This window comes from Leopardus geoffroyi, chromosome B2, assembly GCF_018350155.1.
Source record: "Leopardus geoffroyi isolate Oge1 chromosome B2, O.geoffroyi_Oge1_pat1.0, whole genome shotgun sequence".
NCBI classification, from domain to species: domain Eukaryota; kingdom Metazoa; phylum Chordata; class Mammalia; order Carnivora; family Felidae; genus Leopardus; species Leopardus geoffroyi.
Genome location: NC_059332.1, coordinates 37,864,561 through 37,889,086, shown reverse-complemented (window position 1 = coordinate 37,889,086; position 24,526 = coordinate 37,864,561). Strand labels below are relative to the sequence as shown.

General features: G+C 55.7%; 2 protein-coding genes across 2 annotated transcripts; both read left to right on the top strand.

Annotated features, from left to right (window-relative positions):
* Positions 1–651: 651 nt before the first annotated feature.
* On the top strand, positions 652–7,309 carry KCNK16 (potassium two pore domain channel subfamily K member 16). Its single transcript, XM_045498077.1, has 5 exons — positions 652–1,640; positions 4,678–4,792; positions 5,618–5,784; positions 6,636–6,801; positions 7,076–7,309. The coding sequence occupies exons 1-5, from the start codon at positions 1,428–1,430 to the stop codon at positions 7,297–7,299; spliced, it is 885 nt and encodes a 294-aa protein (XP_045354033.1). The 5' UTR covers positions 652–1,427; the 3' UTR covers positions 7,300–7,309.
* A 1,695-nt stretch (positions 7,310–9,004) lies between these two features.
* On the top strand, positions 9,005–23,097 carry KCNK17 (potassium two pore domain channel subfamily K member 17). The gene is made up of 5 exons (XM_045498076.1): positions 9,005–9,397; positions 12,546–12,660; positions 17,469–17,629; positions 18,047–18,221; positions 22,366–23,097. Exons 1-5 carry the CDS (start codon positions 9,125–9,127, stop codon positions 22,674–22,676), a joined length of 1,035 nt encoding a protein of 344 aa, XP_045354032.1. The 5' UTR covers positions 9,005–9,124; the 3' UTR covers positions 22,677–23,097.
* The last annotated feature ends 1,429 nt before the right edge of the window (positions 23,098–24,526 follow it).

Below are 24,526 nucleotides of genomic sequence, written 5' to 3'. Positions count from 1 at the left end.
CTGGGTGGCTCAGTCGGTTAAGCAGCAAGACTTCGGCTCAGGTCATGATCTCGTGGTTTGTGAGTTCGAGCCCCATGTCAGGCTCTGTGCTGACAGCTCAGAGCCTGGAGCCTGCTTCGGATTCTGTGTCTCCCTCTCTCTCTGCCCCTCCCTTACTTGTTCTCTCTCTTTCTCTCTCTCTCTCGCTCTCTTTTCCTCTCTCAAAAATAAACATTAAAAAAAAAAAAGATAAAGTACTGACAAATGCCACAACATGGATGAACCTTAAATACATTACACAGAGGCCAGACACAAAAAGCCACAAATGGTCAGACTGAATTTCTATGACATGTCCAGTATAGAGAAATCCAGAGAGAGAAAGCAGATTAATGGTTTTGCCAGAGGCTGAGGGGGCAGACTGGATGCTCAGGGGTTTCTTTCAGAACTGATGAAAATGTTCTAGAAAAGATTGTGGAGATAGCTGCATGATTCTGAAAATACTAAAAACCCTTCAACTGTATACTTTAAATGTATGAATGAAATGGTATGTGAATTATATCTCAATAAAGCTATTGCAAATTCACACACAAGCAAAGAAGAGAAAGACGGGAAAACACCCTCCATTCCACTCCCCAGAGCGAAGCCACTGTTAACATCTCAGGCCAGGATATAATTTTAGCTTCTTTTTTACTCACACATACATCTCACCAATATTGTATTGGAGGAAACTTGATAAGGATTTCAAGCCAAAAAACAACAACAACAACAAAAAAAAAAACAAAAAAAAAAAAAAAAAACTTTCAGCAAAAGCTATGAAGCAAATGCATACAACTTGTTGAGAGCATCAACCCTATTCCTGTTCTTGGTCAAGGCTGTTCTCTATTTGCTTTGCCCTGATTTGTTACCCAGTTTATTATCTTCAGGGCCCTCAATAGGCAGGCCATCCTCCCAGCCCCATTCTGTAGCCAAGGCAACTGAGCACAAGGCATTTTCACACCCATCCTGATTCCTTCCCAGCGTGGGGACCCAAAGCCATCCATCACGGGTGAAAAGCTGGGGGCTGTGGAGGGCACCCACGCAGGCCTGGGCAGAATGAAGGGGAAAGCATCTGATTTGGTCCAGAAACACCCATTCAACTTGTAGGCAGAAGGTAAGACAAGACGACCGCAGGAGGACCCGGTAGGTCTCTTTGAGGGGTCCATGCCACCGACCTGTGCTCTCCAGGGTCCAAAAGGCTGGTGGGGGGTGGCTGGCCTGTTTGCGCTGGAGGCACTTAGTGCAGCCACGCTGAGCCGCACTGTTCAAACAGACTCCCCGGCCTCCAGACACCTGTGCCGAGGAGGACGAGGAGGGCGAGGCAGGCAGGAGGCTGGGCACGGGTCCCCGGGCGCTTCCCGCCTCTCCTCCCAGAGGCAGCCCCGCAGCCCCGGCAGATTCCCGGCCACACCATGCCCCAAGCCAGGCTCTGCAGCTGCTGGGGTGGCCGGGTGCTGCCCCTGCTGCTGGCCTACGTCTGCTACCTGCTGCTTGGTGCCACTGTCTTCCAGCTGTTGGAGAAGCAGGCGGAGGCTCAGTCCAGGGACCAGTTCCAGTTTGAGAAGCTGCGCTTCCTGGAGAACTACACGTGCCTGGACCAGCGGGCCCTGGAGCAGTTTGTGCAGGTGAGAGGGAGGTGCTGGTGTGGGATGGTGGGCAGAGTGGGGGTTCTCGTGGCAGATCCAGGGCGATCAGCCCGGGGAGGGGTGGTTAATGTTTGTTTGGAAGCAGTGTAGAGCGGGAACAGAGACCTAGGGAGACCTAGGGCTGGATTCTGGCCCCAGGTCTAGAACCACATTGCTGTGTGACACTGAGCGGGTCACTCAAACTCACTGATCCCAAATTTCCTCATCTAAAAGGTGAGCCGAATGATCTCAGAGGTGCTGCAGACATTTACAGCGGATCAAAAGCGCTTTTTAAGCAGCCACTTGCTGCGTGAATGTGAACTGTGTGTCAGTGTTAGCAACACTGTGCAAATTTCCTTCTCCCGTGCGCCATACTTCCCCTACCCCAACCCTGGGGCTGCTAATCCTTCTGTCCTCACCCCCCTCACGTCCCCCTGCTGACCACACTCGAGGGCTGTGGGTGGGACACACAAATTACGGTCAGGAGCAGCTGCCATGCTGGTCTTCCCCGGCCCAGTGAGCAGGATGAGCAGGATGATGGCTACACCAGCAAGGCGTCCATAGGGGGCTCTCTCTGGGGCAGAGCATGTTCCCCTCCTACTTCTCTGCACAAACTCTGGAGCCCCAGCACCCTCTCTCCAAGAAGCATGGCAAAACCGGGGTGTTGTGAATGCCTTGGAGACCAGGGGGCCCAGTGAAAGACAACAGCCACCACAAAGGAACAAGCCAAGTGCAGAGTCATCAGAGTGATAATTGGCACTTAGTGAGCATTTACAAGGTGCCTAAGACAGTGGGGAACAGGGTCATCATGCTGGGGTTAGACCGGTCATGATCCATCCTCTGGAGCCAAGAATTTTATACGTGTTTCCTCATAATGACCTATGGCTATCACTGTCTCCAGTTGGTAGGTGGAAACCGGGCCACAGAGAGGGGGAGTGTGGGCAAGACTGCAGGCTTAAGTACTGGGGACAGAACTCACCCCTCAGCTGGCTGCTCTTCACCATACGAATCAGCATAAGTGTAAGGCCTTGGGGTGGGCAGGATACAGCCTAGAGCAGCAGTCCTCAAAGTGCGGCCCCTGGACCGGCTGCATCAGCATCAACAGGGAGTCTTTTAGAAATGCCGACATCGCACCCCACCCCAGGCGCTCCAAATCAGGAGCTCTGGGGGCAGGACCGGCAGCCTATTGTTAACAAGCCCTCCAGGCCATGCCCATGCCCTCAAGATGGAGAACAGCTGACCTAGAAGATGCTAGTTGGGTGGGGTGGTCAGAGAGAACTTTCCAGAGATGTGAGAGACCAGTCCAGGCCCTTTCTTCCAGGAAACGAGGCCTCCTTGCTCTCCAGCAGTACAGGGCTGGCACCATAGCACCCCTATTAAGACTGAGAAGAGCTCTGGCGCCTCCCAAGACCTCGCGGGCCCTGGAGCCCATGGCACCTCCTCCTCCCTCAGCCTAGGACTAGACGCAAAACCCAGGAGCCTGAGGGTGTGGGAAGGATTGGTGGCTGGGATCTAACTAGCTCTGTAAACAGAGCTAAAAAAACAAGCCTAAAAAATAGGCTTGACTGCAGCCCCAGCCACTGAATAACAACACCCTGGCCCGGGCCTCCCCAGGGGAGCCAAGACACCTCCGTCCTCAGTCTCCTTGGGAGGGACCCTCACTTGCCAGGGGATGGATGCCTGGCTGACAGGAATAGGATTCCAGAAGAGCACACATTACTGGTAAAATTCACAAGAGGAAAAAGCCATTAACAGTACCAGAAGCAGTGTTAGAGACGCCTCCACAGGAAAAAGGCCTTGCCCCGGTTCACAGGATTCATGTCCGGCTTTTTCTACATGTGTGGATTCTTACAGAAAAATGGAGGGTCGCACTGGGGGCCCCACATTCAGTACCCTCGCTGAATCAAGGCCCCTCCTCAGCAGGATGGAGTGCTTCAGGTTGGCTGTGGGAGACAGCTGGGCCTAGAGCAAGAGCTGCTCCCAAGGGTGAGGGTCTCCAGGGAGTGAGCGTGTTCCGGAATGTTCCGTCCTGGCCTCTCTGGGTGTGTGGGAACGGGAGGGAGACCAAAGTCCACATGTGAAGAGACCAGTTCTGCCAAAGTGAAGAAAAGCAGACAGCCTGTGTCAGGACTCCCAGACTGGCCCAGCCTACCAGGGCCACCCCCACCCTGGCCAGGAGCACACACACCCAGCCAGTGGGGAAAAGGTTCCCACAGGAACTGGAGGCCGGAGTGGCCCCCTCCCCCACTGCCCTCTTCCAGCTTTGGGGGCTCTATCAAGTGGCAAGACTGTGCTGCTGCCTGGGACAAGGCATGGTCACAAGGGAGGGAACTGGGGAGGGATCACTAACCATCTCCAAGAGGGCTGGGCCTCAGGACAGGGGGGCTTACGCTTGAGCCTTCCAGGGTTCAGATTCTGTAAACACACACTCAACACACATGCACATGCATGCGTACAACACACGACACAGAAACACCACTACATACACGACCTTTGCCCTGGTGTCTGATGGAATTTCTCTTGTAGGCATGGGCTGGGCCTCATGAGGGGGCAGCAAAGAGCAAGGCTGCCCGCTCCCCGGGAATACCCAGAACGGGGTTCTCTGTCCCCACCATCAGCCCTGCAGGAGGGCAGCCCCATGGCTTCCCTGTGGCCCCCCAAATCTATGTTCCCCAGTAAGCTCTTCCGGGAACATCCGACCTGGAATCTTCTTATTGTCCTCACAACACATCTATGTCTCACCCTCTTGGCCACAGACAGCACCTCCCGCCTGGACCACTCATTAAGCACCCTCCTCTGCCTCCTTACACCCATTCCCCTCCACCAGCCCATGTTTACAGCCCACACCTCAGTCAGCCCTGGTCTGTGGAACAAGCGGTGGACTTGGGCAAGGCATTTAGCTACTTGGACAGAGCCTACATTTCCACAAAATGGAAACAAGACCATCTAAGAATATCATTAAGTGAGATGACAGCAGAGAGCTTGGCCACCATCAGCTGCCTCTTTCTCCCACCCCACACCACCCCCCCCCCAACAGGTGATCATGGAAGCCTGGGTGAAGGGTGTGAACCCCAAAGGCAACTCCACCAACCCCAGCAACTGGGACTTCGGCAGCAGTTTCTTCTTTGCGGGCACGGTTGTCACCACCATAGGTAAAGGGTCTGGGTGGGGAAGGGCTTCCCCAAAGTCCCTGTTTTGGTTGCGGTTGCTGAGAGCAGATGCTGAGACCAGGACTGTGGTTTATTTAGGAGATGATTCCGGGAAGCACAAGTAGAGAAGTGGGGAGGTAAAGCAAGAGAGGAGAAAGGGCAGCAACGTTTGCATGGGTGAACAGGGTCCCAGTTAGGACAACTGGCCTCGCTCCCACGGGGGCCCTCTGAGAGCACAGGCAGAGCCCAGCCTCCGAACATTGCCTGTGAGGGGGGAGGAAATGAGGCTATTTATCTACCACCTCCTGCCCTCAATGGTTGAGAACTGACCCCGGATGTGTTAACTCTAGTATTTTGAACCTGCCCATAGACTACGCACGTTCTCAGGTACAGAGAGATGCAGGGACTTGGAGGAGAGAGCCATCTGGGTGGACAAGAACTGTCCCCCAGGCTGTAGGTGATGCCCCAGCTGTTCTGAGGGGACAGCACACCAACAGCATCTGCTGTGTTCCCTCATCTCCCCCAGGGAAAAACTAGACAGGAATGACACAAAGCACTATGAGGAATCACTCCACGTAGGCAGGAGGAGGGTGGCAGTCAGGAGGGCTTCCTAGAGGCAGTGCCATTGGAGATGGGCCTTTCAAAGACAAGCAGGATTCTTACAAATAGAGATCATTCTAGCAGGGGCTGGGGAGAATGTTCTTGGGAAGAGAGGAGCTTCTCCTCTACTCCAGGAGGTGATGGAAGATGACCACCTAGAGTCTGTGGGGGAGGCAGCTCTGAACTCTCTCTTTCCCATATTTGCACACTCCTCCCCTCCCCCCATAGGATACGGCAACCTGGCGCCCAGCACGGAGGCAGGCCAGGTCTTCTGTGTCTTCTATGCCCTGGTGGGCATCCCGCTCAACGTGGTCTTCCTCAACCACCTGGGTGCAGGCCTGCATGCCCACCTGGCCGCCCTCGAGAGGTGGGAGGAGCAGCCCAGGCGCTCCCAGGTAGGGCCCCCTCTTCCTTATGGCCCTGTGGCGGGGTGAAAACAGAAACTGATATTGAGACGCGGTTTGGCAGGCAGGGTCTTAGGGGTAGAAACTCATGGAAGAAAGGGTGGGGCAGGGGGAGAAGTTGAATTGTGATCAGGCTGGACAAAGACTTGGCCAGCCCCTCGCGGAGCTCTCCAGCATGTGTGGCCATGGGAGTTGTCCCACAGGGTGCTGAATCAGCCAGGGCTATATACCCTGGCCTCAATCAGACACAGGGTGGCCTTCTTGGGAAGGGTGTGCCCGTGGGCCCGGCGGTTCTTTGTAGCTGACATACGCCTCAAAGGAGCCGGGAGCCAGAGGCCGCTGGCTGACTGCTGATCAACAAGGTCTCCTTTGAAAGGGAATCTGGACAGCACATCTCTGTGGCCATCACAGAACTCCAGCACCCCTTCCTGCGGTTGAAAGTAAATTTTGGGCCACCCAGCACACCCCCATCGCCCACCCGCTTGGCTAGCCCTTTGCAAAGGCAGCACACTAAGGAGGGCTGGGGTGCAGAAGAATCTGGGGCAGTTCAGTGGCTGTCCTCTGTCCCAGCTCTGACTCTCTGACAGGTCTATCCAAGTGTGATCCTCAGACCCAAAGGAGTCTCCAAATTCCAAACTGACCCACTAATGAAATCCCTCTGACCAGATATTCCCCTGGCCTGGGCAAGAGCACACACACAGAATACAAACACCACCCCAAAGGTGTGAAGGGCAAGGAAGGGACATAGCTACGGCCCAGCTGCACTCCCAGATTTGCGCACTCCCCGTGCCCAATCCTGGGGCCTTCCAAGTGGACTCAGAGACAGACTCTCTCACTCCCAGCTGCTGCAGATCCTGGGCCTGGCTCTGTTCCTGACCCTGGGGACGCTGGTCATTCTCATCTTCCCGCCAATGGTCTTCAGCCACGTGGAGGGCTGGAGCTTCGGTGAAGGCTTCTACTTTGCCTTCATCACTCTCAGCACCATTGGCTTCGGGGACTATGTTGTCGGTGAGAACAAGGCAGTCACACTTCTCCGAGTGGGGGCCATGAGGGTTAGGGAATGGGGAAATAGTCCCTGGTTGTTTGGGGGAGACAAATAATTTGTAAGGCTTCTGAGGATTCTCACAACATCCTTAGATGTCTGTGGCCTGGGACCCATCACCCTTTCCCTCCACTGCAGATCCTTGTTATGGGGAGGCTGGTGAAGACCCCTATGGAACCTGGGAGGGGGTGTGGCTGTGCCCTCAGATCCCGGGCATTTATCATGTCCCTTCCCTGCCAGGTACAGACCCCAGCAAGCATTACATCTCGGTGTACCGGAGCCTGGCAGCCATCTGGATCCTCCTGGGCCTGGCCTGGCTGGCTCTGGTCCTCCCACTGGGTCCTCTGCTTCTGCACAGGTGCTCCCAGCTCTGGCTGCTCAGCAGGGGACTCGGCCTCAAGGAAGGGGGAGCCCCCGAGATGGAAGGGGTCCCCAGACCTCAGAAGACCCCCATCTCTGCATGAGGTCTCCAGCAACCCCAGGAGCCCCTCTTGCTTCCCCTACCCCTATATGCCTTCTAGACTTCCTGTTCAAGATCCTCCCCCTCCCCTTCCCAGCCAGGACTGATCTCAGGATCTCTCCAGAGAGTAAAGGAGACAGGAATGTTCAAGCAAGTAACTGAAAGGAGATGTAGGACAGGATGAGAGACGTGTGTGGAGTGAGATGCATGCTGTTGTCCCAAAGCCCCTCCCCCAAATGTGACCTGGAAAAGTTGAATCCAGACATGGATCACCGTAGCCAAATCTCCATCATGCCCTCCCTGCATTGCCCCCAACCCAGGAGACTTTATGCAGTACAGTAAACATAGGTTGACTTTATTTTCACCTCATTTGATATGTGCACGAGGGGCATTTGTCAGGCCCCCACTGTGTGTCAGGCAGAGGGCCAGGCTCTGGGGACACACAGTGAAAGATCCTGCTCTCCATGTGCGTTTAGTCCACTAGAAGCACTAAATAAGCAGAGAGGCCCCTACCCAGTGCCCAAAATGCTACAATGGGGCAGAGCAGGCCTGACAAGAGCCCATAGGGGTGGCTGGTGGGGAGGGTCAAGGAGAGAGGAGGGCTGGGGAGGGACTTTTGGAGCATCTTCATGCAAACAGGATATCTACCCTCAGGAATCTGGCAGCTGCCTCTCAAAGCCTGCCAGTTCCCCTTGCCTAGAGGTCTAGAGCTGTCCGTGAACAAGGCTTAGGAGCTCTTGTGTATCCCATACCTTCCTGAGTGTGGCCTCCCCTGACTCCCCAGGGCACCCCTTGACCTCATCACCCCCTCTGGGTGCCTGTCTTAAGAGCCTTTCCAAACACACCCAGAGACAAGCTCCATGGAGGCCTGGCCTCTTTTAGGAACATTCTCTGCAACCCCGGCCCTTCTCCTGCCAGACTGTGATGTCTCTGGCCAGAAGGAGAGGAGAGATTTAGACCAGTCCATCCACAGCCCAACTTCATCAAGGACTTCAAAGCTCTGCCCCTACTTCTGCCATCAAGGCAGGCCGGTAAGTGGCTGGGTGGCTCCGGACTCGACTGAGGCAAGGCCGTGAAGCAGAGAAGGCTCCAGATGGGACACATAGGGAAGGATCTACAGCATCAAGAGAGACCCAGGTTACACCCAGGACTTCCTCATATGGAGAAGAGGTCTGGGAAACTGAAGACCCCTGAGGGACTCCTTATATGCCCTGGACCCTTCCTCCTCCAGGAAGGAAGTTACTGGGCTTCTTCAGAAGCAGGAAATGGACAAGCCCACTGGTCAAGAATCCTCTCGCCTCCCAAGTTCATAGACAAGTGGTGATCAGCTGGGGTCCCTCATCTTTGGGAAAAGAAAGGGTGGTGTTGCAAGAGATCCAGGAAGGACTTGACAGGAGGCAAGGGTCCCAGGGTCCAAGAGCTTAGGCTGGGGCCCTAAGACAATAAACTTGGCTTCTACTTTCTCTTCCCCCTTGAGTGCGGTCTCCAGGAGTCCCTCCCACTGTTTGCTACAGTAGGACACGCTGGGGGGCTCTGGGCCCCTTCCGCCTCAGAGCCTGCGGTCTCCCGGCACCCCCTCCCCTTCCCCTGAGCTAGGCCTGGGGGGTGAGCACTCCACACACATTCTAGGCGGGGCCAGGTGCCCACAGCTTGGGGCTCGTTTTGTCCCTGGGATTGGATCCCGGTGCAGGGTGGGGCAGGGCTGTCCCATTCTCCCGCAAGCCTCCTGGGCACAGGAGAAAACTGAGAAAACTGGGCACAGGCAGGCGCTGGCTGGGGAGGGCACCAGCCGAGCTCCTAGCCCCTTCCTTACGCCTCTGCCCTAGGCGATGGCTCCAGGCCCAGGCCTCCCTGCCTCTCTGGCTCTGTGCAGACCCCGAGCCCCGGCGGCGCCCGACGACAGGGCTCCACACTGCGCCGTGCCGGGCACCGTGCTCCTGCTGCTCGCCTACCTGGCTTACCTGGCGCTGGGCACCGGCGTGTTCTGGGTGCTGGAGAGCCCCGCGGCGCGTGACTCCAGCGCGAGGTTCCAGCGCGAGAAATGGGCGCTGCTGCAGAACTTCACGTGTCTGGATGGCCCGGCGCTGGACTCGTTGATCCGGGTCAGGGGCGAGCGGAGGCACGGGCGGGGGGCGGGAGGGCACGCCCCGGGTCCGGAGAGAGGAGGCGGGGATCGACGCGGGACGACTGGAGCGGGCGGGGGATGGGAGGGTTGGGCTGGACGGCCGCGGACCCGGCTCCGGGGCGGCCGGAGGGAAGCGCACCTTAGCGCCCTGTCCTCCTTTAGGGCGGAGAGGGCACAACCCGCCCGGTCCGGTCGGTTGCTGGGCGCAAACACCCTACTTTGAGCACGGGAAGACAGGGGGCGCGCCTAGCCGGGTCGGGCCGAATGGGGGCAGGGCGCGCTGGACAGGCCTGGGAGGTGGCGGGCAAGGGTCCCACTAGGACCGCGCGGCGCTGCGTCGGGGTCGCCCCGCGGGCGAAGGACGAAAGCGCACGCCCGACCCCTTCCAGAGAGAGTGCAAACAGGAGAACTGGGGGCGAGGAGCAGTGTCAGAGGAGGAGCAAGACTGAGGGCACGGTTGGAGTCTTGGGGGCAAAGGGTACAGGGCGCGCTCGTCCCAGCGGGTGAGTGGAGGGGAGCTCGGGCTCCCAGGGCGCAGACCCGATCGGGAACTAGCGGGGGCAGACACAGGGGCGCTCTTCGGCTGAACCCGTTTTACTCCTGTCTTCCGACTCAGGGGCTAGACGCGGAGGGGAGGTGCAGAGGTCTCGGAGCACGGAGACTGCTCTGGGGGGTGGGGACCCAGAGGGTCGGGGGGGGGGGTGGGGGGGGGAGGGGAATGGCTGAGGAGGCTCTTAGGGGCGGGGCATCGCAGCTGGGTGGAGGTGTCCTTCGACTCGGGGCGGGGCCGCACCGGACTGGGACCTGCGGGATTTGGCGGATGCCTGATCGGCGGACACGCTGCTGTGCCCCTAGCCCCGAGGCCGCGTCCCGCAGTCCCGGTGCCGCCTCCATCGAGGAGGGCAGGGCCTGAGTGCCAGGGGCGCCCACCCAAAGCCAGTCCCCAGAAGGTAGCAGGGAAATGAACCTGGGTGGGAAGTGACATGGCACTGGGGCAGTGGTAGAGTCCTGAGCCCTTGGACTGGGCTGATGGTGTAGGGCCTGGAGCTGGGCAGGGGAAGGACGGTCTCCGCTAAGGACCTCATGTAGCACCTCCACCGCCCCCACCTCTAAACTTTTACAAACACCGCGGGCAGCCTGGTCCTGGAGGCTGGGTGACACCCCCTTTGCAAAGGTGGAGAATTTCAATTCCCGGCAGCGTAGGCACAGGGAAGAGGACAGTGATGGCAGTGATAATGGTAAATGCTTCTGTGTAGCACGTACTGTGTGTGGAGCCTTGTTCCTAGACTATTAACTTGTTTAACTCCTTTCCTCCTCACCTACCTCACAGGTAGGTACCATTTTATCATTCCCATTTTCGAGATGAAAAAACTGAGGCTCAGAGACGTTAAATACAAATACATGAATGGCTGCACAGCCAGGGATGGGCCTGTTAACCGCCAAGATGGATCTCAGTGCAGATGTGTGTATGTGGGTGTTTCCCACCTTTCCTCACAGGGCTTTCATTTCTGTACACTTCCCCCACAACCCCCTTCAGCTGCCCCTGCACTTTTTTTTAAGTGCTTCTTTATGTCTTTTTGAGAGAGAAAGAGAGACAGAGAAAGTGGGGGGGGGGGGGGGGGGGGAGGGGCAGAGAGGGAGGGAGAGAGAAAATGCCAAACAGTCTCTACTCTATCAGCTCAGAGCCTGATGTGGGGCTCAAACCCACAAACTGTGAGATCATGACCTGAGCTGAAGTCAGACACTTAACTGAATGAGCCACCCAGGTGCCCCTCCTCCTGCACTTTATCCCTTCTTCAACCATCCTGTGGCTTTCACCATCCCCAAAATAAGAATGTGGTGTCTCCAACCCAGATCCCCCCCTGAGGGTAGACACGTGTGTGCAACTTCCTCAGATCCCCTGAAAGCAACAACCCTCCTCCTCCCAGCCGGGCCCTTCCACCTATTCTAAAAGTCTATCATCCAGCCTGCATCCCCACACCCTTACAGGGGTTTCGATGCTTCCCTGACTACCCACACCAAATAGGACCAGAGTCCTAGGTTTCTGAGTGTCTCCTCTCTGTTCCTCCTGGCCCACTCTGTGCTGGATGCAGCCCAGGCCCTCTCCATCACTCACCCCTCAAGAGTCTCTCCTCTTCTGGTGTGCTAACACCTATGCTGCCAGCTTCCAGGGAACACACAGACCTGCTCTTGCCTCCTCTTTGCTCACTGACCTTGGAAGAGGCCTGCTGTTCCATCCCTGGCATGGCAGAGCCAAGCGTGGCCTGACTCCCAGCTGCCTCTCTGTCTCCCTGTACTAGATCCCAGGCACAGTCCTGTCTCCCAGGCTTTGCTCCTGCTGTCCCATCTACCTAAATGTCCCTTCTACCAGGAGCAGTCCTTTTTGACCCTCAAAGAAAGCCCAACTAAAACATCACCCCCTCCGTGCACCTTCTGCTTCTACCCCCATCAGAATAAACATCCTTCCTCTCAGTATTCCTACAGCATTATACTGGTAATAATGTTGATGATGGCAACCACTACCACTTACTACGTCCCACGTACTGTTCTAAGTCTACACCAAACACCTCACTGTACCTTCACAAACAATTCTATGAAGCAGGTGCTATGACTAGTCCCATTTTGCAGATAAGGAAACTGAGGCACAGAGAAGTTGGGTATCTTGTCCAGGACCATGCAGCTGTACTGCCTTAATGCCCAAAGCTGCACTGACTGTGCTGTATTGGTTAAATCTGTCTCTGACCCACTGAGGACTGACACCCCATGTCCTGCCTGGCCAGTGTCTGTTGCAAGAATGGGAGGGAGCAAGAGAAGAGGGGAAAAATGGTGTTCTTCCAGCTGGTGAGACATGCTGAGCTGACCTGGGCTCTGGGGTAGAGAAGGAAAGGAGCTCTCTCCATGGTCCCTGCCCCCGGGGAGGCCCTGATTGGACAGGAAGAGCCTGCTTGCCCTGGAAGAGCTGAGATCAAAGAGTGGTTGCGACGATTGTCCATGAGTGTGTGTGTGTGTGTGTGTGTGTGTACGCACCCCCATGCATGTGTATTCATGCACACATGTGTATGTGTTTGAGTGCAGGGGCCCAGTCGCCCCACAGACCATGGTGGTCACTGCAGCCTCTCCCCCAGGGCATTGTCCAAGCGTACCAAAGTGGGGACATCGTCCTTGGCAACACCACCAGCATGGGGCGCTGGGAGCTCGTGGGCTCCTTCTTCTTTTCTGTGTCCACGGTCACCACGATTGGTAAGAACAGGATGGGGCCAGAGTGGGGTGGGGAGTGTGACCCCCCCCCGAAAGACAGGGGTCAGGGGACCAGTGCCTTTTGGAAGAGTTACTAGGTTACTAGACTCCAAGTGCACTCAGGCCCAGCAGCATCTGTGGGCAGAATCTGGGGCCGACCTGGGATTTGCTGAATCCAGTTCTGCATTTTACTGAGGTCTCCAAGAGATTTGTGTGCAACACGACATTTGAGTAGGAATTCTCTTGGGGGATTTCTGCCCCACACAACCTTTCAGGACATAGAGAGCCCCTGTGTAGCAGTAAGATGTGTTTCAGCTCTCTAAGTCTCCTGGTCCCCTGAGCCAAGCCCACCCAACACTGGGGATGTGGAGGGCAAGGGAAAATTGGGAAGGAAGGAGGGGCAGAAATCCAAAAAGACCCTTTCCATCCCCTGTTCTCAGTGTTGGGGAAAGGTGGCCATTCCTGGAGGCCTCTCCCCAGCTCACTAAGGCACCCCTCGCACCCCATCGCCATTCTCTCCAAGCCCCCTTCCTCCCTCACACAGACAGCCCTGGGACCAGATCTCCCTCCCGTTTCCTTAGCCCAGCCTTCAGGAGAGTGAAGGTGGAACCAGCCCTGGGAGGGTGCCTGGGGGCTGTTGGAAGGGGAAGGAGGAGAGCAGCCTAGGTCCCTCCAGCTCTGAAACCCAGGAAATAACTCAAGTCCAGAGCCCCATCCCCCTTCTCTGGCGGAGGCCCCGCTCCTGCATGACCCTGGAGTTACCACCAGGTGGCAGGCGGACACCACTGCTGGCCAGGGCGACCTCTACCAGCTCTCGGCCAGCCAGGATCCTCTCCCCGGCAACCAGTGTCCCAGTCTCTGTCCCCCCCACAGGGGAGCCAGGCAGGAGCTCCCAGCGGACTCTGCTTAGCTTTAAATCAACCAATACTTCTTGGAAGCGGGTCTCAGGGCTACACAGGGGCTTGGGTAGTCCTCCACCTTGAGGCAAGCATGCTTGGGAGGCCCCTGAGACTCCATGGACCCTGTGGCCGTGGAAAAACTAGCCAGGATGGTATTTATTCATCTTTACACCCCCTGGGTCTACAGGGCCAGCATACAGTGGGCACTCAAATTCCCAAAACACCCATCCCCTCCAGCCCTTAGTGATTTCCAGGGCAGGGGGGATGTTCGATGCAGAGTCACTGTGGGGAGGTGTCCTAGCTGTGTGGGGGGGTCTGTAATCTCTAAAGCCCATACCTCCTACGCCCTTGGTCCATTGAATTCCGAGTTTGGCAGCCCGTCCTTTCTTCTTTACTCGGTTCTGCCCTAAAGCATTCTGAGCCAGCTCTGAAGGGAAGGAGGGCAGAGGAAGGGGGAGCCCAGCCCTCCCTGCACACGTGTTCTACTTGTACTAGGCACCATGAGAGGCACTTCTACAATTGAGATTTCATTTTGTCTGTATGGTCCAACTTCCAAAATAGGGCTTATTATTTTCATGTCACGGAGGAGGAAACTGAGGCACACAGAAGTTGCCCTTTCCCCAAGGAAATTAAGCAGCTATGGGGTTTGAAACCCAGCTAGGGGACTACCTTGCTCTTTCCAATAGTGCCTGCCTTTAGAAGGTTTACAAATACAGTGGAAATTCTAAACAACAGGAAGAAGGAGAGAGCCATTCTAGGGTGAACAGGGGAGAAGTTCATGACCTGGTGATTCTGACCACACACACACACACACACGCACGCATGTGTGTGCGCAGAGGGCATGCAGAGAGAGGAGGAGAGGAAGGGAGAGGAAGATGGGGTACATGTGGAACACTCCATGAAGGAAGGAAGGGGTACCCTGAGGGGCAGAGCAGAGGACTGCCTCCTTGGCATCCCTGTCATCCTGGGTCTAGTACCCTGTAAGGGTTGTACTTTCCAAACCCCAAAATGAAATAATGTCTGACAGGCCCATGAACACCTCTAGACCAGCTGGACAGGCCTGAGCCCTGCCCCCCCCCCCAAATTGTCCATCATCTATGAACTCCATCCATGGCTTGTTCATTTGTTCACTCCTCTAGCCATCCATTCATTCAACAAATAGACTTAGTAGCTGGGGGAGCCAGAAAATTCTAGTGAGACAATGGTGAGCAAAACTGGCAAGTCCCTGCCCTTGGGGGAGCTGATGTTCTAGTGCAAGAGGACACCCAACAAGCAAACAGATACATAGGCAATATTCAGGTGGTGAGAGGTGCGTAGAGAGAAATAATGCCAGGGAAGGGAGTCTCATAGTGATGGGGAACTATTGTATATAAACTGGCCTTTGAAAGCCTTGCTGTAATGGTAACACTGAAGCAGAGACATGAACGGAATAAGGTAGAAAGCTGTGTAAGTATCTGGGGAAGCAAGTGCAAAGGCCCTGAGGTAGGAGTGTTGCTGATGGGCTTGGGGAACAGTAAAGAGGACCAGGCGATTGGAAAGGGTTGGAAATGAAGGTTGACTTCAGAGGAGGTACAGGGCAGCCCAACCACACAAGGATTTCCTGGGATGCCCTAGGGGTCGACTAGCAAAGTGAAAGAGGTGACAGATAGGAGACCTACTGAAGGGAGAGGTGGCTTAGATGGAGCCATGGTCACCGAGAATTGAGCAGGCAAATGAGGGCTTCACTGATATCCACCGACGGCGCTGAGCTAGGGCTGGCTGAGAATGATGGGGAGAAGAAAAACTCACTTAATGCCAGCCTGAGAAAGGGAAAAGCTTCACGGCGGTCCTCCCAGACTTGGAATCTAAGTACTACCATTCCACAGATTAGAAAAGACCCCGAGGGACAGAGGATAGCACTGGGAGGACCCACAGTTAGAAGAGGAGGGGTCAGTGAGAAGTCAGGCATCCCTGGATGCCAATAGAGTTCCCTCCTCTAAATGAACCTGTAAAGGCCAATTAGGCAAAGAGTGGATGAGGCTCTAGAAGAGGTTGCTGAGGTCCTCAGACCACAAGCTGGTGGAGTGGAGTTCAATCATTCATCCATTCATTCATGCGGCAAACATTCCTTCCACACCTTCTGTCTATTACAGGCTTGAGGGCTCACATTCCCATCTATGGCACACTGCCATTGCCTCCTTCTGTCCTGCATGCAAACGCTGTGAGGTAGATGTCAACATCTCCATCTCACAGACAGGGAAACAGAAGCTCAGAGAGGCCAAGCCACTTCCCCAAGGTCCCACAGCCTTCAAGGGGCAGAGGTGGGATCCAAACCCAGGAAGCACTTCTGATTCCAAAGCCCATGCTCTAAATTAGTGCATGCTTTGGCCTCTCTTGGGACCATCCCCTCTGAGACCCCTCAGTAAGGCGAGGGTCAGTGTAAACCACCAATTTCAATCCAGTACAAGTGAGCGTGGATGTGGGAGTGCTGACCAGTCTGGGCAGGGGGACAGGGTGCAAGGCATCCATTGATCTATTTACACATTCATGCCTGTATTTCCCATTCATTCATTCATTCCTTCTTAAACTCATTCAACACACATTTGGTGAGCACCTAATTAGGTATCAGATCCTGTGCCAGTTGCTGAGAATATAAAGCTGATTATGACCCCCTGCTTTTGAGGGGCTCATGACTCTCAAGGATGGCGGACTTGGAACAGATCACTCTTATACAGTGGGTTACCCTCAAAGATGGCCAAGTGCTGGGGGAGCTGCTGCACCGGGGCTGCCATTTATAGGCAGGCAAGGAGGGAAGCATGCTCTTGGTAGAGGGAGAGTCATGTTCAAAGGCACAGAGGCAGGAGGGGGCCTGGGGATTCAGCAGGGCAGGAGTGTGGCCAGAACTGGGAAAGTAGGGGACCAGATGGGCTCAGAGATGGGCTGGGTGAGACTTTGGACCTTCTGAAGGAATAATGATGGGTCATAATCTGGGAGACGATATAGTCAGGCTTGCATTTAGCACAAGACAGGAATGTGTGGGGGGGTGACCAAAATGTGGGGAGACAGAAACGGAGGAGAATGAAAGAGGAAAAGATGTCCAGGCTAACTGAATCTTTGGAGGAATGCCTCATCGTCCCCTAGCCTCCCCCATCCCTTATCTTCATGACAGAGAAGATTGCCAACCTCCACCTGGCCCTCCATCAGGTCACCTGATTGTCCATCCACGACCCCTCGCTCCTGAGGGGTTTGGGAGGGAGCCCGGGTGTGTTAGGGCATTCTGCAAATCGGCCATCAAGGCAGAATCAGATGGACAAGAGGCATATGGGGGGGAGGGGAGGGAGGCCTTTGAAGGCTGAAGAAGGAGCAGGAGAGATGGTGACAGCCGGACTGCAAAGTAGGCATGATGCCTGAGAAAGGAGAGAGAGGATGGGAAGGACCTGAGGAGGCCCAGCCTCAGACTGCAGGTGGCTCTGAGGAAGGCCTGGCTAGGCCGGGCAGTGGGAGCCCCAGGCAAGATTGCCTGCCGGCGATGCTGCATTGGCTTGGGGGCTGCACCCAGAGACAGGAGCCTGGAGGCCGCAGGGCCCTGGCTCAAACGGTGCAGCTGATCCTGGAGATGCAGCACCTAGAGGCTCCACGCCCTTCCATGCCCCTCTCCCATGTCCACCTAGAAAGGGGGAAATGAGGGAGAGAACGGAGTCTTACCCTTTGTGGGTTTGAGCTCACACACACTGCCGAGCCTCCTGGAGCTGTAAAATACAGATCGGAGTCCCCAGCTGGAGTAGAGGGTGTTCTGAAGGAGTGAAGGTATAGGGACCCCTGCAGTCCTGGCTTGGGAAAGGAAGGCCTCCGGTAAATGCCAGCTGGAGGGGGTTAGGAATGAGGGTCCCTGGGGATGGAAAGGTCCCCTGATGTGCCTCTGTCTTACCTCAGGCTACGGCAACCTGAGCCCCCATACGATGGCCGCCCGCCTCTTCTGCATCTTCTTTGCTCTTGTGGGGATCCCGCTCAACCTCGTGGTGCTCAACCGACTGGGGCATCTCATGCAGCAGGGAGTGCATCACTGTGCCCGCAGCCTGGGGGGCGCCTGGCAGGTGCATGGGCTGTGGGAGTGAGGGGGGGCTGGGTTACTTCTAGGATGAGTGGGGTAGTGGGAATCAGGAGGCCCAGGGGGGCGGGTCACTGGAGGGAGCAGGGGTTACCTCTGGGAACCAGGGTTACTAGGGGGGATGTGGTGGGACTGGAGGCCGCTGCCCAGAATGGAGGTCATTAGTGATAAAGGGGCATCAGTAGAGAGCACCGGGTAGCAGCTGGCCGACTGGAAGGGTATCAGCCAGCCAAGGTCTTGCCCAGGAACCTGGAGAACACAGACGAGGTGGAGGGGCCCCAACAGCCCCTTCTTGCCGGGAGGGAGCGTATCCCTGTCTCCTGCTCAGGATCCCCCGAGGCTGTCTGTTCCCCAAGCACTGGGCAGAAGCCACATGGGGCCTGGGTACTGCATGCACCCACAGGACCCGGCCAAGGCTCGGTGGCTGGCAGGCTCCGGTGCCCTCCTCTCGGGCCTCCTGCTCTTCCTGCTGCTGCCCCCACTGCTCTTCTGCCACATGGAGGGCTGGAGCTATGTAGAGAGCTTCTACTTCGCCTTCATCACCCTCAGCACCGTGGGCTTCGGCGACTACGTGATCGGTGAGAGACCCCTGCAGGCAGCGGGAAGGCGGCTGGGCACTCAGCTGCCTGGCCTCCACTCGCCTGCTCCATTCGCTGGCACCTGTCGTGCGCCAGGCCCTGGGGGTCGGGGGGTGGGGGGGGCGCGCTCGGAGGCCCAGAGACCAGAGGACACAGTCCTGGGAAGGTTCAACCTGCTTTGTTGTGTGATGGGGCTAAAGTCACCCAGGTAAAAAGTGACAACTGGTATTTGAACCCAGCGCTTGGGGCTGGCTATAAGTCACAGTCCTGGTTCTCTTGACAAGCGCTGAAAATGTCCACAGGCTCAACTGTTGTTATGAGAGCTCACCAAATTAAGAGAGTCCCTGACCCACCCTCCCTGGTCCTTCCTTGTCCCAGGGTCTCTCCTCCCCACTTCACCCCACCTCATGAAACACCAAGCTTCCCACTGTCCCTGGGCTGAGGGCCATATGTTCCACACCACAGGCCACAGGGACCAGGCTGGAGAGTCTGGGAGACTCAGGAAAACCCAGCCTCCCCCAACCCCCGTTGGCAGATGAACTCTGAGTGCCAGTAAAGAAGGGCTGCGTGGTCCGGAAGGCCCAACATGAGGTTTAATCAGCCATCACTACCCAGTGTGGGCAAGACAGGGGTCCCAGAAGCCACTGGCCTTGCATGATAAAGCTGAGGCAGGTGCCCAGCAGGTGGCAGTGGAGGGACATTCTGTGGGGCCACAGGGGTGGCTGGGACCTCAGCTCAGCCTCATTATCCCCCTGTGCTGCCCTCCCCTGAAGGTTCACCACATGAGCAGTGGCCCCTGGCACCACCACCACACTGGTCTCAAGGACCCCTGGCCCTAAATTAGGGAGGAGGCCCTGTCCTTCTTCACATCTATGGAGACAGAACCCAGCCTGGGATATTGAAATGAGGTCTTACCAAAGTAACAAACAGCTAGCTAGCACCTCAAGCCACCTAGAGTGACAACTGTCACCCCCATTGTACTGAGGAGAAAGCTGAAGCTCAGAGAGGCCAAGCCATTTGCCCGAGATTGCACAGCTAGCTAGAATTCTGATCGGCTGACTCCCAGACTCATACTCTTTCCAGACCCCGTCACGCACCCCCTCTGGGGCCTCAGTGTTCCTATATATAAAATGAGTGGTCAGGGCTAGGTGATGGCTGAGACCCCTTCCGTGCCTTCTCACCTGTGTTCAGTGTCCGCCCCCCCCCCCTTCCCTGAACCTCTCTTTCCTTAAGAAGAAGCATCCTGTGTCAGGGGCCTCATGCTGTCCCTTCCCAATATCTTCAATCCTGGAGGGAGGCTGTTGCTCTGAAAAGAAATTTTTGAGAAGGTTTCTTCCAACTGGGTACACTCCCACACGTACCTTCAAAGTGGTGAGACAGGTCCAAGGAGAGCTTAGCCCAGCGGCTCCAAGGGCCACATCTGTCCCCATCACAGATCAGAGAATGACTCTTGGATCTGTCCTCTCCTCTCTGTTCCCACTGCCATCTTCTTAGTCCAGCCAGGCCTGTTGTACATGCCTGGTTATGTAGGTTGGGCACTACACAACCCTGAAGTGTTGCCATTCACATAAAGCACATGGAATGGCACCCATAGATTTGTGAGGCCTGTATCTCTGTCCCCGCCTTGGCTTTTAGGACCTTTAAAAAATTACAAGTGCTATCACGTCACCTGCCTAGGTCCTGCGAAAACCTTCAGTGTTTTCCCATAGTCTTAGGATGGGAGTCCCAAATCCATGGGTAGGCTGGTGAGGGCTATTCTGTGGCTGAGCCCTGCCTCCTTCTCCACTCTGAGCTCTCCCTCTTCCACCCTGCATCGGGGCCACCAGGGGCTCAGCCATAGCAACCTCAACCCAGGGCTATGTGATGTGATGGGTCCTGCACCACCAGGGCTCAGGGCGTGAAACTCGGGATTTGCCCCAATGGTAGTCCTGAACCCAGAAGACCTGGTTCTCTGAGGGTGTCCAGTGCAAGGAGAGGGGAGGAAAAGTGGGAACAAGGTTCTCAACAACAGTCTCCTGGTGCCTACCGATCACCAGGTCCCCCAAAGTTTGGTCCTGGGTGGGAAGAGCTGACAGCAGGCTCCCCTGGAATCCTGCCTGGAGAAGCCTACATGGGGCTGAAGGGGAATCTTCGTAAGGATGTCCTGAGGCTCCACATTCCTCTGAGGCAGGGCAGATACAGGTCTAGACACAGACACCCTGGGAATGGCAGGAAAGGCCTCTGCCAGCATCAGGGAGGGCCCGCAACATCCACGCAGCAGTCTCTACTGGAGCAAGGAGGGCTGATCAGGGTCCCTGCTTCCTGCCAGCCACCCCGTGGGGAGTGGCAGGGCCAGGAAGGCTGGAGGATGGGGCCAAGGCTTCCCAGAGTCAGTCCCCTTCCACCGAACATCCTGACTGAGGAGATGTGGTTCAAACCCACGAGGCCCCCGGAAAGACCGCTCCCACCCATGTCTCTCCACCTTCTTTGTCCTCCAAGGACAAGGTCAAACCCTTTCCTTGGATGGGAATGCTGAGGTCCACCACCTGGTCTCAGGGCGCCCGTTGTCCCTGTCACAGCAGCCCCACGGGTGTTGTCTTCATAGCTGTTCCTCTTTTCCCGAAGGCCATGGCCAGAGCAGCACCCCGGTCCCAGCCTCCTGCTCCTCCCTGGCCTCATCCCCCACTTCCCCCAATTGCATTTGCAACGCAGTTGAGCGCCTTGCCAGCTGCCAGATCACCTGTCACTTATGATTTCGGCTAAAAAAATGAAATAAAATGAGAGAAGGACACCTCCTCCCCTCCGCTGCCAGGAGCAAGCCGAACTGGTGGGTGGCAGGGGCCGAGAGCTGGCTCACCGCTGATCTCATTTGGGACTGCCAGCGGAATCTTGGCCCCATAACTCAATCAGCCTAATCCAATCCCGGCTCCCGCCAGGCAGTGAGGTGGGGTCCAAGGCTGCAGGCTCATTCCCGAGCTGGGGCCCGGGAAAGGGACCCAGGCCTGAATGACAGGGAACAGAGGTTGTCTTGGGGCCAGGAGACAGAGGGATGGGTGGGACAGAACACGAAGACAGAAAAAGATGTTGAGAGAATAAAAGGACAGACCTCGCCCTTGAACAATCCCGATTTGATGAGGATGACAAGACAGACCCCTAGGAAAGAAGGAAGAATTGAGTTATGGAGCAGGCTCTTGAAATGACTTATCTAAGCCCTCCAATGACCTCCATCTGTCCCTTCCCTCTGCCATTACTCACCCAGTCCTGATTATGTTTGGGGTGCCGGTGTGGGGATCCCAGAGAGAATAAGTAACTTAACCCAGCAGAAGCACATGGGCTGAGGTCTATCTGCTGGATTAGGGGAAGTTCACTAGGCCATGAGGAAGTGGAAATGAAGAGCATTCTGATCTGGAAGGACAGCAAATGCAAAGGCCCTGGGGCAGGACTGGAGATAGATGGGAGAACAAGAGAAAGCCCAGAGTGACAAGCCCAGCACTCAGCAGGGAAAAGGTATGTAAATCAAGGCTGGGGGAGTAGATAAGGGCCTTAGGACTTCATACCAAAAGCCAAGGGCTTGGGAAGAAAGGATTCTCCTCATTCACAGGTGAGGGATATTCAGACAGATGAAGGTCACACAGCCAGGGAGAACTGGGGCAGGATACAAACTCCAGTGGTTCCACCTGTTGTCCACAAAGCTCTTGGCAAGTTGCCTCTGTTCAGATATGAGGAAACCAAACACAGAGACAGGCAAACAACAGAGCGGGCATCAGAATCTCTTGGGAGGCTTGTTAAAACAGATTGCTGGGCCCACCCCAGGGTTTGCATTCAGTAGGTCTGGAGGGGGACCCGACCATTTACACTTCTAGCAAACTCTCAGGTGATGCTGATGCTGCTGGTCCAGGGACCCCACTTTGAAGCACTGGGATAGAGCACAGAGTCCATCAGAAGGACAAAGAGGAAATGTAGCTTCCAAACTCAAGTCAGAGTGTCAATCCAGGGAGGCTTCCTAGCATCCTATAGCAGTGACCACAAGGCTAGCGATCTCAGACCAGTTTGAACTTCCCATATCCTGCTCATATACATCAAGCCATGTGTGGCTGTTTCTGTTTGGGAATGTGGCCTTGACTTTGCCAGACCTCTTTCCTCTGACTTTGCCTCTCCCCCCCAGGGATGGACCCCTCCCGGCGGTACCCGCTGTGGTACAAGAATACAGTGTCCCTATGGATCCTCTTTGGGATGGCGTGGCTGGCCTTGATCATCAAACTCATCCTCTCCCTGCTGGAGACCCCGGGGAGATCATATTCCTGCTACCACCACAGCTCCAAAGAGAACTTCAAGCCCCAAAGCTGGAGGCAGAGCCCCGATGGGGAGGCAGAACCCCGTTTGCCACAGTCAGGCTGCTGTCCAGAGGGGCCTGTGAGAATCATGCAGCATCCAGAACCCTCTACTCAGGTCTCATGTTGTGGAAAGGGCAACTAGTTATACTCCCGTATGCGTTCCATCTTCCTCAGTAACAAGAGCCCTGGCTTTAAGCTTGGCACATAACCACCCAGACTAAAGACTACTTTTTTTATCTTCCCTTGAGGCTATTTGCAGCTATATGGTTAAATTCAGCCCAATTGAATACACGGAGAAGAATCCTGTGGGACTTATGACTGACTTTTTGTGGCAGGTAGTGTGCTCCTCTTCACTACTTCCTTTTTCTAGCTGGCTGCAATACTGATATAGTGACTGGAGCTCTGGCAACCATGTTGCACCATGAGGTAGAAGCCATGTTTGAGATCGGTGACACAGTAAGACAGGAAGAGCCTGGGTTCCTGATGGTTGAAGAGCTTCCATAACAATCTGGACCGAATACCTTCAGACTTCATTTGTGTGAGTGAAAAATAAATGTCGATCTCGTTTACTACAGTTTTATTTGGGTTTTTCTGTCACTCACAACCACAACTAATTCTAACTGACCTATGTACCCAGAGACAAAGGCAGCATCTGAGACTGGAACATACACAGAATCCACTCCTTTCCCAGGTGAGTTTGCCCAGGACTGGTAGAAGGAATGGATTAAGGGCTGAAGTTCAAGGCCCCCTTCATGTCCAGAGACCTTCCAGGTAAACTCCCAACGGTCAGGGTTGATACAGCTAATAGGCAGCTGGCCCCAGTCTGGCTGCTGAATCCTTGCTCTGTGGCTCCCTCACACCAGGGAAAAGCCAGGGGCAGGCCAGTGGGCTCCTCCTGCCTCACCCTGCCCCGCTGCGTTTGCAGATGGCAATCACAGTTTGCTAGGCCAGGTAGGGTTTGCAGAGATTCCTTCTTTTTGCAGAGTCTCACCCTGAGCATTTCTGTCTCTCACTTAGGGCTGCTACTAAGGCGGCATACCCCCTACCACACTCAGGTCCCCAAGCCCAGCCAGGAGCCCCTGGCAGTACTAGCTGCACCTGAGGGTCACCAACGGCAGCTGGGTTCTCCACCTCGGTGGATACCTGTGACTTGGCTTCCCTCCACCACATTGCAGGTAGTGGCACAGGGACCCAGGGGGCTCCATGTGGCCTCTCCCTGTGGAGCCTCAGAGCCCTCCTAAAATTGGATCAAGGGCAGCCTTTTGGCCAAGGAAGAAGGAAGGGTTGTTACACCATCCAACTTGCGCCATCCGGCCTGGCCCTAAGTGGACCAAGGCCAGACCCAGGAACAAATACCAACGAGTAAACAACAGGGTCTGTGCCCTCTTCCTAAGGCCCACAGGGCAGGCAGAGGAAAACGGAGGTGAGGAAGAGATTGCTGGAGGCCTAGAACTGGCATCCTTGTACTCTGCACACTCCAGAGAGAGGACCCAGAACTCAAACCTGGGAGAGACAGAGAGGCCAGAGTGCTGGGTTGGTTTCCATGGTTCCCACACTGCCTCGCGTTGAGCCCCTTTCTCCCCCTGCCTGGCCTCCTAGAGTCCCTCTCACCTCCATCAAGCCATTTACCCCATGCACACCCCTACCCATGCTCACAATGCCTGCCCCAGAGAGCACCAGCCTGTGGTGCTGCCCATGGGGCAGAGGAAGGCTTCTGATTGGCCAATTGCCTGCAGATGTCTGCTCCATGGCCAATGAGAGGAGTCGCTGCAACCCTGAAGCACCAATCCAGGAAGTGAGAGGGGTAATATGATGGGAAAAGATAGGATTCAGCAGGCAGAGAGGGAAAGGTTAGGACCTGAGGTCCCTGGGTGGGGAAAAACACGTAGTTCAGAACAACGCTGGGAGCGTCTGACCACAGCAAACCCCCTTGGGCGTAAGTTCCCTCTTAAGAATGTAATAGACACCACCTACTCCCCTTCAGGTTCCGTC

Coding starts and splice junctions, on each gene's coding strand:
- KCNK16 (XM_045498077.1), top strand. CDS start 1,428: ATGCCCCAAGCCAGGCTCTGCAGCTGCTGGGGTGGCCGGGTGCTGCCC. Junction 4,793..5,617: donor CACGGTTGTCACCACCATAG/GTAAAGGGTCTG, acceptor CTCCCCCCATAG/GATACGGCAACCTGGCGCCC. Junction 5,785..6,635: donor AGCAGCCCAGGCGCTCCCAG/GTAGGGCCCCCT, acceptor TCTCACTCCCAG/CTGCTGCAGATCCTGGGCCT.
- KCNK17 (XM_045498076.1), top strand. CDS start 9,125: ATGGCTCCAGGCCCAGGCCTCCCTGCCTCTCTGGCTCTGTGCAGACCC. Junction 12,661..17,468: donor GTCCACGGTCACCACGATTG/GTAAGAACAGGA, acceptor GTCTTACCTCAG/GCTACGGCAACCTGAGCCCC. Junction 17,630..18,046: donor GCCTGGGGGGCGCCTGGCAG/GTGCATGGGCTG, acceptor ATGCACCCACAG/GACCCGGCCAAGGCTCGGTG.